The 18,833-nt window shown below is 32.3% G+C and overlaps 2 protein-coding genes across 2 annotated transcripts in view; both read left to right on the top strand.

The window, feature by feature from the left end:
• Positions 1-18,422, top strand: part of LOC119685949 — a 317,355-nt gene extending 298,933 nt beyond the window's left edge. Inside the window, exons 5-9 of the mRNA XM_038100363.1 lie at positions 1,621-1,774; positions 3,603-4,466; positions 10,597-10,896; positions 11,005-11,399; positions 17,690-18,422. Coding sequence (XP_037956291.1) covers positions 1,621-1,774; positions 3,603-4,466; positions 10,597-10,896; positions 11,005-11,399; positions 17,690-18,214 — 2,238 coding nt within the window. The 3' untranslated portion in view covers positions 18,215-18,422. The remainder of the gene's footprint in view (positions 1-1,620; positions 1,775-3,602; positions 4,467-10,596; positions 10,897-11,004; positions 11,400-17,689) is intronic.
• The window catches only part of LOC119673944, a 22,794-nt gene continuing 22,188 nt past the window's right edge, over positions 18,228-18,833 (top strand). Inside the window, exon 1 of the mRNA XM_038085060.1 lies at positions 18,228-18,301. Within this exon, the coding sequence (XP_037940988.1) occupies positions 18,228-18,301 (74 nt within the window). The remainder of the gene's footprint in view (positions 18,302-18,833) is intronic.

The raw sequence follows: 18,833 nt of genomic DNA, 5'->3' as shown, positions 1-18,833 counted from the left end.
GCCGTTGCAAGCAGTTGCATACATTTTTAACCGCTCGATCAACAGAATGGTAGCCGGAGTGTTATTATGTGGGTCTATATAGTATCTACGAAGTGTTAGGTACTCTTGACCAGTAGCAGTAATCTTGACCACTGTCAGCGCTAAAACCGGCACTGACTTATATCCTGATTTAAAGCCTTCTTGTAAGATTTGCTACTTCTTTTCATCTAATCCACATATATAGTATATTTTATTTATTATATATTGTGTCTGTACGTATATGCAATATTATTTGATAATTTTTTATATTAAACATACTTGTTTTATATTTTTTCTTCAATTTATTAAAATCGGCTTTAGGTTACTTTTTCAATACTTGAAATTTTTTATTAAAGTTTTTATTTTTTTCAAAATAGTTTTGTACTAAGGTTCAATAAAACCTTATATATTATATATATATTTTTTGTTAATAAGTATGTTGATCAATTAAATTTTAATAAAAAACACAGATATAGTTCAAACTACATGCAAAATACAATTGAAAAAACTTTTAATTGGTTAAAGTGCTCTTATATCTCAATTTGTATTACCCTTTATATCTCATTGTAATGTAAATCCCAGGAAATTGAATGGTAAATCATTTGTATACTTCGAAAAAATGAGATAATAAATTGTGTGGAAATGTAAAACTGAAATGTTTGAGCAACTTGTGAAGGGAAAGTTACTGACTGAATTGCGTTATCAATGCGATTCTATCTATTCGATAGAGTAGATAGAAGTGAACTAAATAAAGCAGTGAAATTATTTAAATTACTTGATTGACTAATGAGATCTTTACTTAATGTTATTAGATATTTTTTTTAGATATTAGTTAAAACTTATAGAGGAAACTGTTGTGAAAAAGTTCTACAGAAATGGAAATGACAATTGTAGAAAGCATAATAAAATAATAATAATAATATGCATAAAACTTTATTAAACGCAATATAAAGAACAAAGTTAGTTTTATAGTTTTAATTAAAAAATAAAAAATAAAAAAGAATACAATTATCGATAATTGCAACAACGTTCAGCTGTTGCATTTTAAGTAAAAATTTCTAAAAGTATCTCATTATTATTTAATTGAAATAATTTTTTACCATTTGATCTTCTTTATTGAATCTCTCTAAAACCATGCTTTCACAAGCTTATCGCAGTACAATTCAATAAAAATTAATTAAAATTCCGTTTGCTACAAATGTGTAATATCTGCAGCTGTTTTACATAATTCGTTCCTCTGCTGCGCTGAGAAGATGTTTCACATTTTGCTTCCTTAACTCAGTTTTATCCTTGCCTTTTAGCGATGAGAAAATAAAACGAGGAAACTGCAGTACAAAGAATGCAAATATATAAAATGCATTATTAAGTTTATCCTTTTTAAATTTCAAATTTTCTTTTCATTATGAATTTCCCTTACAGTTCAGTACATTCCCTGCAAGTAATGGAATTTTCCTTTCCTTGTGTTATCCTTGCGAACGGCAACTTTGTCGTCTTAAGTTTTATGATAATAAGTTTATGTTTTATCTCATTTGTTCTGGTCTGTTGCACATTATCTGCTTAAATTAATACTTTTGCAAATTATTTTTTCATTTTCTTTCGCAGGATAAACAATTGCATTCATCACGTGGCATAATCATATCGAATCAAACCTTAGTTCTACAAGGCATCTCGAAATCGTCACATGGACAGTATTTCTGCAGAGCTACGAACTTACAGGGGAGCGTTTCCAGCAATGAAGTTTACTTGGACGTTAAATGTGAGTATCTTGGAAATCGACAGTTTGAGCTTGGGATTTAGTTAAAAAAAGTTTTTTCCCTTTATAAAGTTTTTCTTCTATTGCAAGAAATCTATTTCGAATAGAGGAAATTCATGAAATTTTCCATTTCACACAAAAAACAGCTGTTATAACTTTTAAAATAATAAATTTATTTATTATTTGAAATTGTGATATATTTTTTTTACACAAAAGCAAATTAGAGTTATTTAGGTAAATATCTGTCTTTACAGGGCACTGGACTACAGAATGGCATAGAGCTAGACTCGGTCTACTCTGTAGTATCTTTTGCAACGCATGTCTACAGTAGAATACCTGTTGTGTCTATATTCAGGCTTGGCCAGAACTAGGCTTAGGTTTTTGGGAGCCCTCTTCTTTAACGCACTTAGCGATATCTCCAGTAATAGCATTGGTTAGACTCTCGCCTTTATAAATGCTTTTGACTGGTTCAAGTTCGACCTTCTTCTCTACCCTTATTACTAGAATTTGTGGGATTTTTAGTCCACTTCAACTAACTAACTAACTTGATATTGCTAAATATCCATTATCAGTGATTTTGAAAAAATCCGTTGATTTAAATGTCGTATCGTATGATTTTTGGACTTCATATATCAGAAATTGAGCCCAGTCAACTTGAAACCGTGGACCCGTGTTAACACAAAAAGCCATCTTATACTTAATTTGCGTTATTCAAACTAAGAGTTTTATTAATTCTTGTTGTGGAGTCATTAATAACCATTTTTTATTTGTGATATTAATTTGAACTAACACATAAACCACAGCTACATAAAATAACTTAATCATTGTAATTTGTTGACAATTTTTTATTAGTAATTAATAAATATAATATTATTGATTAAATTATTGTATTTCTTCATATATTTCACTCATGGGAAATGTGATTTTTTAAACACTTCCTCGTTTGATACAATCGGATTAGTGTTCCAAGATATATGGGTATCAACAAAAAACCTTTGGTATGTTTTATATCACCATATATTTTTTGATTTTAGTTTTGCATAGATTTATATTTTTGATATATGCTTCAAAAAATATACATATTTCTCGAAAAGAATGCATGGCATATATCACTTTTTAGACGTTAACATAATAGACTAGCTTTATAGAAGTAAACACTAAGCCAAAATTACTTCAGTACTATTTTAAAGAGTTAAAAAGTATATTAAAAGGACACTTCTATTCATTTCACCTAAGAGTTTTTGAAACTTTATACTTATTAGTTTTGTTTTGTATTTAAATAAAAGACCTTTAAGTTAAGTGGCTGCTGTGTTAAAGTTCACTACAACATCTAAAGTTTCGCATTAATGTAGTGCTCTTGGCACTTACATGCCTTTTACTAAAACTTTAACATTCTTTTATCATTTTTCCAACTTTAGTTGGTAAAAAACGTTAACTATTTCTTATATATGAAAAATGTTCATGCCGTAACTAGCATTTTTAATTTGGGTCAGCAGCGCAAATAACAAGAGCTCTACGTTATCTGGTATCAGCCTCCGAGCTACAGGTGGCATAAATTTAAAAAATCAACATCAACGTTTAATATTTACAGGAAAAGTATTTCAATCTTATCTCAGAGAAGAGTTGTTTCTGTGAGATATTTAATTAAATGAATAGAAAAATATTTAAGAACCACTTAAATTGCATTAAAATGAAACTGTTGAGTGATTTGTTGTACTTTCGCAATCCTTTCGCAATAATAAAATGTTTTTATAAATTTTGTTAAGAATTATATCTAATACTCAAGTAATAACAATATTTTTATTTTATTTTTTTTTTTTAATTAAAATAGATCCTCCTGTCTGCAGCTCTGAATCGACCATTATACGCGCTGCACTTAAGCAAACAATAAACATCACTTGTCAAGTGGACGCAAACCCACTTGATAATCTTAATTACAAATGGCATTTCAACAATTCACTCGAAAGCCTAATCGAACTGCCAACAACGGTAGCAACTGCTGTCTCCGCGCAACCATTGCAACATCCGGACACAGGTCGTACATCCGCTGGCGGATATTATCAACGCACCAAAAGGAAACATTCGCATTCACAGAAATTTGTACTCGGACGCCATGGTCGTGTGGCAGCTAGCAGTAACGTAGCAGCTACATGGTCGAATATACATTTCGAAGATGAAGACGAACATCATGATTACGATGGCATGGGTGTTAACAACGACGCTGACGCTAACGCTAACGCTGAGGATGATGATGATGACGATATTGGTGTTATACGCAGCGAAATGTCTATAAACGATATGGATTATGGTAGCATACCAGAGTTGCCATATACGCAAATGGTTTACTCAAATATGATGCATAAAAATCACCTCGAAGGTAAACAGCAAGTACGCAAACAAACGCAACAACAACAGCAATTGCAGTTGCAGCAACAACAAATACTGCTGCAACATCCAGTTAGTGCACATGATGCAACTCATGGTAATCAATTCCTATTAGCGGAACGTAAACGAATGGCAGCTTTGCATAAGCAACAGCATCATCGCGTTATGGTGACAACCACACCACCAGCTCCACTGAATAACGTATACGTTTATCATATTGAATCATATGACAGTTTCGGTGCAGTGTCATGTGTAGCTAATAGTCCTATGGGTCAGAGCCAGCCTTGCTGGTATCATATACAACCTGCAGGTGAGTTATGCTAGCAAGTAAAAAGTTGTGAAATATGAAAGGCAAATTATGATTTTTGAGTTTGACGATGTGTGGTTTGGGACAAGGACGGTTGGGCTATTTTTATAAAACTATATATAAGTGTTATAATCGCCGTATTGGGCTGTGAAACGAGAAATGCTACTGCTTTTTTTTTTGGACAATAATTAAAATTCTCTCAATAACGAAAAATGTGAAATGAAAATTTTAATTTGAAATTTTTTTAAGCTGAATCTGGCAAAATGGCTTTTTTCTTTTATATAAGATGTGTTATGTTTATTTTTTTTTTTTGTTTTTATTTGATTCTATTAATTTATTTCATATACCGTGTGTGTAAAAACTTTATTAATGTCAGTCAAACACGGGCTTACATTGTGACATACCGTACAATATCCTTTTTAACACGTATTTTTATTTAATGTTCAATATCTTTCGAGCTTGGTGGCATTTTTTCTTATAAAAAAATTGAAATCGCATATGCCAATTAAAATTTATGTGACCAAGTAACTGATTGTGTGGTTGGTTAATTCACGTCACAGGACATATTGTGCTTACAGCACTAACTTTTCTTCTCCTTCAGTGAAGCAACAAAATTTTACGGAACTCCTTCTGACTTACCAGAGAGTGTATTAAGGTTTCATGTTAAAAATAAGAAAATCGTTCGTAGAGTAAAATGGCAAAAATGCTGTAAATAATATATTCATCCAACAAGCAAAAATAAAAAAAATATATAAAAGTGCAATATCTGAATCCTGCTTAAATTATTTATGATTGTGTGTGCGTGTGTGAGGTGAACTCATGCAAAATGCATATATGTCTCAAATCGTCTTTTAATTCTTTATTAAAAAAAGCACTGAAATGCTGTAAAACTTCAGCAAAAATTCCTTCACCCAGAAGAAGTAGCTTTTGTTAAATGTAGTATACTTTTTGGCGTAACGGAAAATCGAAAACGGTTGATAAGTAACTTACTTCCGTTTTATAGTGTTCTGTTTTGGTTGGGCAGAGAACAATTTCATGAAATCAAAATGAAGAGTAAAAGGCTACATATTATTGGCCTTCTTTAATAAAATACAATTATTAATTTAAAATAAAATGTAGCTTAAATATAGTCGTATTAAAAAATAGTTATTTATTTAATTGTTGGGAGTTGACAGTATAATCCTTTTATGTCATTCTTAGCAATTTTTTATAAAGGTTAGATGTGAACTTCATATTGTTAAAAAATAATCTGTTGGTGTCTATTTTCGTCATAAAGTAGAATTATGTTATTGCTATAATGCTAGAATATAGATTAGCTAGTATCTTATATTACCATAATTTATAATATAATAAAGGGTATTTTATTCTTAATTGTGGTGGAGAAAGGAACGAGTCCTCCTCAATTAGCTAAAAAAGCCTTTTTAAATTCACAAAACCTCGAACTAGTGGTTAGTGGAAAGAAGGTCAAGCTAGAACCAGCCAAAGGCATTTATAAAGGCAAGAATCTGGCCAATGCTTATGCTAATGCTAGAGATATCACAGAGTGTGTTAAAGAAGAGGCCCCCCAAAAACTTAACCCTAGTTCTGGCCAAACCTGAACGTAGACATATTAGAAGTTCGGTTGTCTTTTATTCGATAGCTGGTACACACGCATTACAGAAGATACCACAGGAGATACCTAACACCTCTGATTTGCTTCTATTTATTATGTCAGAGGTTTTACATTTGGAATAGATTGACCTTGTAACCCTCGACTTGGTTGCTGAGGCGGTAAGGGTCTACTCACTATTTGCTGTCGCAAAATGTGGTGATAAATCAACCTACGAAGGTAGCTGACAGAGGCTGGGATTTAAATATGGTTATCCGTGGAAGAGGCGCTAAGTCTAAATTTTATTCTTATAGATACCAAACAATTATTATAAACCTATTAGGTAAGAATACTAAGTTCGCGTTTCTGCTCATAAAAACCGTTGGTGTAGTATTGCTTTTATTTCGCTATTGCACAGTAACATTTTCAGTTAGGGACTAATCCAAGACAGACTTAGTTTTCACATAAATGCTGAGGCACATTTACTAGCATCAACTGAGCCAATAGGCTGTCTAGAGCGCCAAATGCCTTGCGATCTTTAGACTTAAATTATTGAAATGTACACGTACATGCTATTGAAACTTCAATTGCATGTTAGTTATCTAATAACTAGTTGCTTAATGTTTGTTTTATTTATTGTTTTAATACCTTAAATAATAAAACTCATTCATTAGTCCCTACTAATGACACATTCTTCCTGTACTATTAAATACGCAGCAAAGTCTCTTTAAGTGAGATTGTTTTAAATAAAAGTTTACTCGTTATAAAATATGTACTCTTCTGTTTAACAAAATTTAATATCAGCCATTAGCCATACAAGTTTGGTAATTGACCATTAATTTAATTACTTTTAATGCAAAAGGCCAATATTTTAAAATAAATTTTTTGATATTCGAACTTTGGTTGTGGAGAATATTAAAAAAATTTTAGTTGGAGAATAATTTTTAAAACCCTACAATTCTACATATCTCTGAGCTCGATACCATGCTATGGCAGCCATAAAAACAATGACCGGCAATTTCATTTATTGCCACTGCAAATTCCCATTGTGCGCCAAACTATGAAAAAACTCACATAAATTTTAAATTGTACAATTTTAATATTTGCCATAAAATAAAATTTTCTAAAAAGTTGTCATTGTCGTGCTTATTTCTGTGTATTTCTGTGTATTTCTGTGTATTTTTGTGAAACAAAACTTTGACACCAAACAACAATTCTGAAATATTTCAACAATTATTTTTGCAACTGAAGACAAAAGTCATTAAATGCTTAAACATGGAAATATGTGTTATGCTAAGTCCTCATAAAAAAACAATAAACAATATATATAAAAATTATAGTAGAAGTAGAAGTGCTCTTCTCAATGTGAATGAAATGCCTGGCATGGCATATAAAAACCAAAATTAAACCGGAAATATTTCTCCCTTTCTGCGAATGCATGATATGTCAGTGGGAGAAGATGGTAAGATGGTTTTCAGAAAACAATTAAATTCTAAAAATCTGAAAATCTAACAGGAAATGCTAAATCTTTTATATGAAGTAGTGTTTAAAAAATAAATAATAATTGTAAATCAAAAGAAAACAAAAATCAAATAAACCAGATATATACCTATATATAGAATATGAAGTATGAATAAATAAACGAACTCCAAAAAGAAACTGTGCTGCTGCATAGTTAAAAATAGTATAAATCCGGATATAGGAAGTTAGTGTTTGCCATTTTACAATTTTACAAAGGATTTGTACACAAAGTATTAAACTGCACTCATGAATATGTGAGCTCCTATTCGGTGCATATATCAAAGTGGCATTCTGTGAAATGCCAACAAATTTTATGTACAACTGTTCAAAAATTAAAAGCAAAATAAATGAAATGTCAAAAATTCTAACTGGTTGGCATTGTTTTCCAGATTCACTCGCCTCTGAATCTGGAGTGCTGCACACATGAGCACCAACGTTTTTGTAACTACCATATTTTGTAACAAAACAGTTGCAACAAAAACTGCAACTGATATAGATTAGCATACATTAATACCGAAACATTACAAATCCGTCCGGAACAGGTCCTTAAGCGTTTGTTTATAATTGCACGAAACTATTTGAAATTCTTTAAGTAGCAAATAATAGTAAAAGCTCGCATGATACAAAAACGGCATTAAAAATATTGCATGCTAGAAAATTTATGTTTATGACAGTATGAGTGGCAAATAACTACCAATTTTAAATTTCTATATGTGAAATGTATGGGAGAGTCGTTTCCTTTTTTGGTGTTGGTCGCATACTAATCGTCTAGTCTACGTATGAATCGAAGCTTTTCCTGTGGTACCACAGCGGGCCATTATTTAAGCGCAAGTGAGCATTCTTAGTGTACAAGGCCGCCACTCCAACATTACCTAACCTATATGTCAAACATATAAGAGGTATCATTGACTACAAGCAAATATTAAAAGAATATACCATACTCCTTTAATCAACCACTATTGAAAAGAATATTTATTTGTTATGCTACTTATGTACTAAGTAAATCGTCCGCTTTAACAATGTTTATTGTTCTAGAGATTATGTACTTGTAAAGGCTCCACTCTTCAATGCTTGCCAACATCTATGGTATCATAGTAGGAGGGCTGGCTTCATCAATTTCTGTCTTTAGAATTTGTCTAATATCTATGAATCTTATACAGTCTTTAATTATGTGGTTGGGATACTCAAGTTTACCTGGACAAAACTGACAGTACGGGTTACCTGGCAGCTTAAAGTATTGACGGAAGCATCCAATCCCCGTGTTTTTCATCGTATTTGTATTTTTAAATCCGTTCTTGGTTCATTTTTCGGTTTTTATTATAATTTCCATCAAAAATTGAATTCTATCTAATCTTTTGAATACTAATAATACTTTCAATAAAAGTTTCAGTTTCATTGATATTAAAAATGAACACTAAGCAGTTCAGAAATAAGATATTTCTACACCGAACTGCGACTTAAGAGAAAAAAACATGTGCTTTTGATATTATCGTCTTATCTTTTGTCTTTTTGTAACCATAATATAAAATAGTTCTCAATGATGAAGAGATCATCTTTCTGCAAATCTTTCATTTTTTTAAACTTCAAAAATAAAATAGCACTTCTTTACTTTATTCATTGTCTAAATCAGTAGTTCCCAACCTTTCTTTGACCAGAACTTCAATGATATTTTTAGTTTTAATAGGGACCATAAAGTTTAAGAAAAATAAACTGTATGATTGTTTTAATATGCTTTATGCGTCTCTGCTACATTATATAGGCTATAAAATGAGTAAACTTTTGGAAACTTTTTATGCTTATTTCTAATAAGTGAGCTCTCAGTGGGCAAACAATAAGCTAAATATTCATATCTGTTAAATTTGATTCATGAACCATTTTTAATCATCTTGAAGACCACAAATGGTCCGCGGGTTACTTCTGTCACTTCCTGTGGTCCAAATATATGGAACATAGTAACCAGAGATTGTAGATTAATTATGCGCAATATTTCAGAAATGCATTTGTACGACTTACTTAGACTTACTCAGTGTATGATGTTGATTTGTATCTTTAAAGTTTTTATCTTGATTCTTAATTTTCCTCAATTTACATAATTTTATCGCTTTTGCTATTATTAAGTTTGTCTCCTCTTTTCTCAATTAATGATATTTCCTTTAATTTATATATTTCTTTTTCTTTCATTATTATGATTTGTTTTTCTTTTTGTTATTTTTTCCACTTTAAGTCGTATCTTTAAAGCCATTATGTTCTGCCTCCTGTTTTAACATTTGAATCTCTTATTCTGTTCCACTAATATCCTTTCTAACATTTGCTATATACATTTTCCAAAGAAAGTTTGAAATAAATTCTATTATTTCAAAAACGCAAAATGGAATTTAAAACAATCAAAGTTTTAATTCACAATTTTAGATACGAATAATTTTCCATAAAATGTTATGTGTATTTACCTTCAATAATTCAATAACTTAAGCGGCTTCCATGTAATTTCCAAAGAATTCCTTTTTGAACTTTATGAATTTGAAATTCTCCTATTTAGGTTCCTCAATGTTTATTAGTCTACAGAGCACATCCCACCTGAATAAACAATCAATTAACATAAAAAGGAAATCAAATCAATTTTACTGTTGCTGCAAACACAAAATCTCATGTGAATAACTTTTCAATTAAATTACAAATTCCGGCAGTGTAACTTTGCACAAATAGAAGCCCAAATATCATTAAAATACCGTACCGACAGACACACATGGGGAAGAAGGAGCACACATCCGAGTACAAAACGAATCCGTGAGATATTAGTTTGTGAATGGAAACTGAATTGAAACATGACAGGAGTAATTGAAATGTGAAACTTCAGTGCCTCTGAATTTAGACCACAAAACAATATTAGATATATTCTGATTTAATATTAATGACTTGACATAAGGAACATAATGAACATAATGTTTCTAATTAACAAAAAAAAAAAAAATTGTTTTAAATGAAAGTTAATTATTGAATATCTAAATGGGATATCTTATTTTGCAGATCTTCCGGATCCTGTTAAAAACTGCACTTCCTATAACGCCACCGCAAATTCATTACAAGTGCAATGCATACCAGGAAGCGACGGCGGCATACCACAACATTTCCATGTGCAAGTCTATGACGAACTGAACAGACAAATACTCTACAACACATCCTTCAAATATTCCGATTTCACCGTGAAAAGACTGCCAAGCGATTCGGTGTTTGTTATCAGAATAACAGCAGTTAACGCACAAGGACCCAGCAAAGTGGCATATCGTTTAAGAGGACGCACACTCTCTGCGCCTCTGCTGCGCACAGGTAATTATTTAAAATTTGGAAGCAAAATATGGCATAATCTTCTGTCAATAAATTTATTCGTTTTGTTTTTGTAAGTTGGAAAATGACGTGCAATTTTCTATTTTCTAGCTTCCTCTACGGCTGTGCTGGTCCAACTAACTCCATTGCTGGGCGCTCTGGTCGGAGTTATTGCAACTTTGGTGCTCGTAGCTATTTGCATTGTGATTTTTGTTAAATTTCGCACAAAACGTACGCGTCGTCCCAACGGTGATGCGACCTCGACCGAGGCGGACAAAGGCAGCGCTGAGCCATTATCACGCAATATGGGCAGCCATTCCAGCTTAGAGGATAAAAATCCCGATGTGGTGCCACAAGAAACAAACAGTGAGGATGAATTTCATATGGAAGAGAAAGCATTCGATCGACTCAATATGGAATCGCAACGGATTTTGTATACTCCACCATCGCGCATGAATACAGCATCGCCAACTTTGCCGCCGCTATCACCCACTTTTGGCAAGCAGGTAAGTTTCTATTGAGAATGACATAAAGGATTTCAATTTTGCGTTGTGGTTCATGGTGCAGAATAGCAAATAATGTTAATTTATTCCAATATGGAAACTCCATTCCAGCTATGTTTTAAACTATATTTATTTAAGTTGCTGAAAGTTTTCGCCTGCAGATGCAGATGTGTTTTATGTTAAAGTTCTGCTAATTAAGCTTCAAATTAATATTTCCAGTGAACTCAAATAAACGATTTTTTGATCGTTTTTTATTTAGAAATTCATTTGATTTTATTCACATGATTTTGATATAAAGTTATTAATATTAATTGTTTCAAAAATTTTGTAATAATCTGTATTTTATTATAAAACATGAAATATTTTATTAGGTACAATTGATTCCTAATAGTTTTATACATAGAAGAGTATTGTTAAAATAATAATATAATGCAAAACCAGCTCCAAGTGCAAGTATTCTCAATGTCTGCTGGCCGGAAAGAATATCGCACACCGAATTATGGGGGAGACTCAAGTAACCCCAAGTTACAACGAAGATAAATGGTCCTGGATCGAACAATCACTTCGACGACCCGCTAATAATATACCAAGGCAAGCACTGCGATGAAACTCACAGGGTAGTCCGTGATCAGGTGCACAGAAAGAACATCGCAGAGAAAAATTGAAAAAGCATTAAAATATGCTGGATTTATTTGGAATGATGTCACAAGAAAAACTCTTAATAGAGTACGATTTCAATTGGTGGGCAAGATCCTATGCTCTAGAAGGCGTTAAGTAAATCAGTAGCAGTAGTAATAAAATAATACTTCACTAAGAATGTAAATGATACTGTTTGATTGGAATAAATTGTAATGTCTGGCTTCTTCTGCGGCAAAACTGCTTAATATAGCTCTTCTATCAAATATTGTAATTCCATATCACTTACGACAGCAGTGGCGAACCATTTTTCAAATTCTTGACAATATTTTGGTATCAATGAAGAACCTTTTTGTTTTTCTGTTTATAAAAAGGAAAACAAAAAGTTTCCTTATGTTTTTGATCACGTGGACCATAGACATGGACCATAGACATTTAATTAACATGTCGACAGCGGTCAAAGCCATCAAAGTTGTGTATGGCTTGGCATTGTCTTAATGGAACACACTCCTTTTGTGTTGACCATTCTTAGTCGCTTTCCCTTGATTAACCGAATTAACTTTTGCACCAAGTTGGAGCGGCTCGAAATAGCGATTCCTTTGTAATCACGTCACGAATCCATTTGTCTATTTTAATCAAATTCCGTTTACCATTCTGTATAGAGTTTTGTTAGTCCAAGACACTGTCATCGTGAGCACAACTGCAGCAGGGCAAGATATTATTTGGCGCATCCAAGACTCAAACATGAATATAATATGTAGGATATATACATTGTGACCGAAAAGCTTTCGGAAATTCTCATTTAAAATTCGCGCGCTGTATATTTTTCGATATTTTAAGTTTATGTAGTTTGGCAGCACTGTCCTTAATTACTATGCCAAAATGAGCGCGATCTGTCAGACAGTTCGTTTACGGCAGCTGTTGAAACCAGTTCACCTCAGTAGTGCGTTGCGAAAAAAACAATGGAAAAAAATATTGAACAAAGAGTTTGCATCAAATTTTGTTTTTCGAACGAAATTTCGTGTGCAGAATCGTTGCGAATGCTACAAAAGGCTTATGGGGAATCAGTTTTATCGAAAACTCAAGTTTATGAGTGGTACAAAGCCTTTCAGGACTGTCGTACGACCGTCGAAGACATGCCGCGTTCTGGACGACCTTCGACCTCTACCACCGACGAAAACATTGAAAAGGCAAAGGAAATCGTGTTCAAAAATCCTCATGTGAGTGTTAGAGAGATAGCACGAGAGCTAGGCATCGGTCGTGAGATGGCTCGTTTGATTTTGGTGGACAATTTGTGTATGCGACGTGTCAACGCCCGGCTTGTTCCGATTCACCTCAATTTGTTCAACATTATCAACGATTTTAAGGCCAAACATTCAATAAATACCATCGAACAGCCACCGTATTCACCTGATCTTGCACCGTGTGACTTTTTCCTGTTTCCCAACCTCAAATTACCACTCAGAGGAACGCGTTTTGAATCCATAGAAGACGTAAAACAGAATTCGCAGAGGGAACTCAAAGCCATACCGGAAAGCGCCTATAAAAATGTTTTGATGATTGGAAGAAACGTTGGCATTTGTGTATCGCTTCTAATGGAGCATATTTTGAAGGAGATAAAATAAATATTGATGAAGATTAAAAATTTTGCGTTTTATTTATTTATTTCCGGAAACTTTTCGGTCACAATGTACGTCTTAGAGACAATTTAACAAACTTTTTAGACGTAATACACATCATTTGCGATGCCAAGAATTGAGATCCAAATGGACTATAGCAATAACTGAGATATGATCTGCATATATGTAAATAATCAAAGTTATTAATGGTTCGGTTAAAAAAACCTCCAGCTAAATACTTTCTTTATATATGCAATCCAAAAACATTCTAAATATAGTCATACTGCACTAAAAATATAATAACTAAATAAAGAGGATATTTTAAGCTAATAAAAAGGGTATTCATACTTATATGATTAAAAATCTCTTAAAAACCTTTGTTAATAAAACTGAAAACATTGCGGATTTATTGGTTCTATTTAATGACTGGCCAAATATTTCTTACCCCAAATATTTTCACAAATTGTTTGTTACCCACTGAACTGCAATTATTAACGCAATTTGCAGCATTCTTACAAAATTAAATAACTCAACACATTTCTACTACTAACTACCGATTACTCCACCCCGCACACATTCCGTCATCCCTTTCCAGAAGATACGAGTAGCACTGATGTAACTCAATCAATTTGATACACTGCAAATGCATGTAATGGCAACCAAGTAACTGAGCATATCTCCTTTATGTATTGTTTTCCAACTTCAACGGATGTTTGTGAGTCTGTAATCATCGTTAATAGATGGAACACTTTATTTCACATCATATTCCCTTCAAAGATAATATACTATTTCGGCTGGTGGTGGAAGGAAGTTGCCACTTGTTAAAATATCACCACAAAAAGTAAGGCACCCTTGGGCAAAGTTTGAGCTACAACTACTTTACTTATTGCTTGGCAAAACAGCAACCAAAAAAGGGAGCCTGCAACCCTTCGAAAGGATCTAAACAAGAAAAGTGATATGTTTACTTGATTATCTTACAACGTAATGAGTTCAGAGCTATTTGCTGTATGACAAAAAATAAAATGGAAGAAATGGATGAAATGGAAGAAAAAACTAGAAATGAACAAGTCGCTTTCATTTATTATCTTTCGCAACTACGGAAAAGTGAAGACGGGAATTAGTTTTGTAGCTACAAACAGTTATCATATATATGTATGGTATGTATGTACTTTTCTGACGTCAATTTGTTGACAGCTTTTTATTATATCATTATCTCTTGAGTTTCATCATGTGAATATCACTGAAATTATGTTTAATTTGTTTATCCTTGTTGTGATGAAAAAAAAAGAGTTTGGAGGAACGCAATGGAAGTTTCATTTATTACACTTGCTCTCTCCCATTATTTTCGCTTCCATTTTCATATTAGAAAAACCATAAATGTATTTAAATGATTAAATGAATATTAAATAAAAGTTTTTTAATGTGTTTGTCTTTAACACCCAACATTTCACCAAAATAAATGACTTTAAACACAGCTTCCTTTACTGCTTGCACAAGTAGCATATGTAAATTCATATCCGCGCCATTATCCTTATAACTTAATATAGGACGTGACAGCGATATTTATGATATAACAGCAATGAATATCGATCCAAGTGACAATATGTCACCTAAAAAGTTGTTTGCCTTGTTTTTTGGTTAATGTTTCTGTGGTAAGGGGCGAAGAGGGTCGAAGAAAAGATGAACGCATGTACGACGAGTGTGGCAATGAGTATGACAATTCTTTTAACCTCTCCCAACCTTCGTTTGCAACCTGCGAAGTTTGAGCGAAAAACTTTGTCATTCAGAAAACATTTGTTACAGAACTTATCATTGTCACTTTCTTATTTGTACATATCCTTATCGATTGCCTCAACGCTAACAAATTTTTGTAAATTGACGTGCCATATTTCAATACCTGCAAGTACACGAATATTGTGGGTGCTTAGAAGTGTGACACTAAAAGACACGAAAAATCATAATCATAAAAAGAAAAAAACCAAAAATGTGCACCTTCTGCCAAACAAAGTGGCAAAGATGCTGCGACTGTAATAGTAACCCAGCATATCTCGCAGATAGTCTTTTTACTGTGACACAAATGCTCTATGTTGGGTATGAACAACTAAAAATATATTATATAGTACTAATCTAGAAAAGATCATACAATCAGATATATCAAGACTTATTAAGAATGCCTTATTGCAGTAAAAATTTTAAATCAAAATTTCAATTAGTCGTTTTGGAAAAAATATCAGAAATCACAGTGAAAAATATGTTATTCAAAATGTTTATTCTTTCATTTTAAGAACAAAAAAATTAGAAGAAAAAAAATTATTGCTTAAAATTTGAGTAATTATCTTCTTTTTATAAAGAAAAATGGGGACATACGCATTCCCAAGCACTGAGATAATAGATTTTAGTACATTATATTTCAATATCACTTGGATCTTAAGATAACTCGCTTTGACTATTTATATATTGTTTACTTCAACCAAACTGTAAACGCCATCTAGCGCCAACTGCTATAAACAATTTTAAAATTGATTATACAAACTAAGACTAAATGTGGTCCTATGAGCCACGATTTTTATATAGTTTATACATAAAACAAAATAAAATACTTGTGTATATTGGCACTTTTATTTGTGTATTTCTTTCACTCAATCTTTATTATTTTTGTCGCATTTGGCGCTTCATTCGTTTTTTAGAGCTGCCATATAACAAAAAGTTAACACACCATCCGGCATGATTATCATCTGAAAATTTGCAACATCAAAGTCTGATATCGCAATTACTTATCGATATATCTTCATTTAGCATTATGAAAATATGGCGCAGTATATATATAAAGAAATAAATCAAATCCGTTGTCAAATCATATCTGCTTCGAAATCGGACCCCTGTTAAAGAACTCTATTGGTGATCTAAGTTTTAGTGATCTTAGTAGTTAATGCTCATAGGAATTAAGAAAGAATTAAAATTATACTTTATCGTTATAATTATATACTACGTATAACTTTAATAGAGAGAAAATATGATGAAAAACGTAACTACGTAACGTAACTAGAAACGTAGACTACATATATATAGCAATGGGTGTACTGTATTCATTCTTAGCCAAATATTGAAAATCGTAGTTAAGCTAAATACTGAAATACTTCCACCAAATTTAGTTGGGGAGTTGTGTTTCTTAAGTCTTTTAGCCTGTGAAAGTAGATTGCTTTAATAAATTAATGCTTAATTCACAAAAAGTGATTATATTTGATAGAAATGAATATCTTAAGGGATTACTTTATTTACTTTATGTTACGCGTTAAATACTCCTTACCGAGTAAAAGTTGTTACTGCAGTTATCTTTCGCCCGGAATTATTTTTAGACATATAATTAATATATATAGGGATTACTTTATCTGATTTATGTTATATTTTCATTTTCCTTTAATGAACGTGTCACTGCCTTCAATATTTCCCATGTATTTTTTGATGTTGTTACTATTATTTTCTTTTCACTGTAATTCTAAAAGCCATCTTGACCGAATGTAGAGTATGCATATACAAAAAAAAAAATTTTCCGGAATGTGTGGCAAAAAGATAATAAAATAAAAATAAAAGGAACATTTTTTTTGTTTGTCATGTAAGGAAATAAGTTAAATATCCTGGAATGTGTGCAATAAATTTATCGAAACAAAGAAAAACTATCAAACTGAACTAATAAAAATGTCACCATGAATTTCAATTTGAAATAAGTGGAAGAGGTTGAGCAGTGGAAAAGGTTTCATATACAAATATAATAGGAAAATGATGAGTTTAGAGGATGTGAAAATGAGATACAAAAAGGTTTCGAGTTTTTCAAATTATAAAAATGGCAGTTTGACAGTTTAAATTTAAACTTGAAATATGAATTACACTGCAATTTCAGTGTATAGTTTTTTAATATAAACATTGTTAAAGTTTATTAATTGTATTTTATATATAATTAATATAATTAATTAATTCATGTTTGAAAGTGTATTTCATTGAAACTACTATTTACTTCCTTTTCTTTATTTTTCTTTACAGTACGGTGAACTTTCCTTGACCACAAATCCCGCCTACAGTTTATACAATACACCACAACGTGCACCAGCAACACAACGTCCATTATACACAGCCCCACCGCCTCTACTATCCACACGTACACCACCTAATATATACACACGCATACCGGGACGCACCTATTTACCAGCTTATGAGACACGCACATCTCCGACTTCACCTTACGGTTCCACTACAACCTGTACAATACCTTTACTTGGCGGACAATCGAGCGGTTCATTGCAAACAAACAGCAGTAGCGGTGTGGGCAGTGGTCTGGGCATAGTTAGCGGTTGCAATACGCTGCCACATCCAGGCTCACAAAATAATGCCATATCGGCCGCTCTAACATCATCGGTAACATCTGGTAATATAACCATTGGCGCAGCACAATCACTACTCACTTCACCACGCACTCAGTCGGCTTATGGCAGCGCAACTGTACAGTCGCCATTGCTGGCTACAAGCGCTTTACTTGGCAATGGGAACTATGAAACGGTGTCCTCCTGAGAATTACCGAAAGATGACATTAAATGTCAGATTGTCTGCATCGGTGGAAGTAGTACGTGCACCAGCAATGCCGAGCGTACCACCATTGTTTAGTGGGTGTACCAACGCCTAACATTGTGTTTAGTATTTGTGCGTATCCTTCCACTTGGTTCGTATGCAAAATTCTATGTAATATATTTGTAGCTAGTTAAGTGATTATACGTATAAGATAAAGATACCTGTATCTATGTATCTACATTCAAAGAGTTATTACACATTCTAGTTAGTATGTATGAAGTATTTAATTTGAATCTTTGTATTATTTTGAGTTAATTTAATTTTAATTAATTTTATATGATTTATTAAATTAAGTTTTGATGTGCACATTGAGTTTGTGTGTGCGTTCGATCATATTATGTATTTATCTTAAACGATTTATGTTCATCGAAATCACAATAAATTACCTACACTAAGTTTGACATGCAAAATGTTGAAGAAAATAATTAATTTTTTGTACCTTCGAATTATTACCAAAAGATGTACAAAGTCTGATTAAATTAGCAAGAAATAATAGAAATTTACTGAATCTGAAGCTGATAATCTTTTTACCTCTAAGGCAACGTACATTTAAAAGTTGATT

The sequence above is a fragment of the Teleopsis dalmanni genome, chromosome 2, assembly GCF_002237135.1.
Source record: "Teleopsis dalmanni isolate 2A chromosome 2, ASM223713v2, whole genome shotgun sequence".
Classification (NCBI taxonomy): Eukaryota; Metazoa; Arthropoda; class Insecta; order Diptera; family Diopsidae; genus Teleopsis; species Teleopsis dalmanni.
The sequence above is the reverse complement of the archived record's forward strand: the minus strand, read 5'-3'. Positions and strand labels throughout refer to the sequence as shown.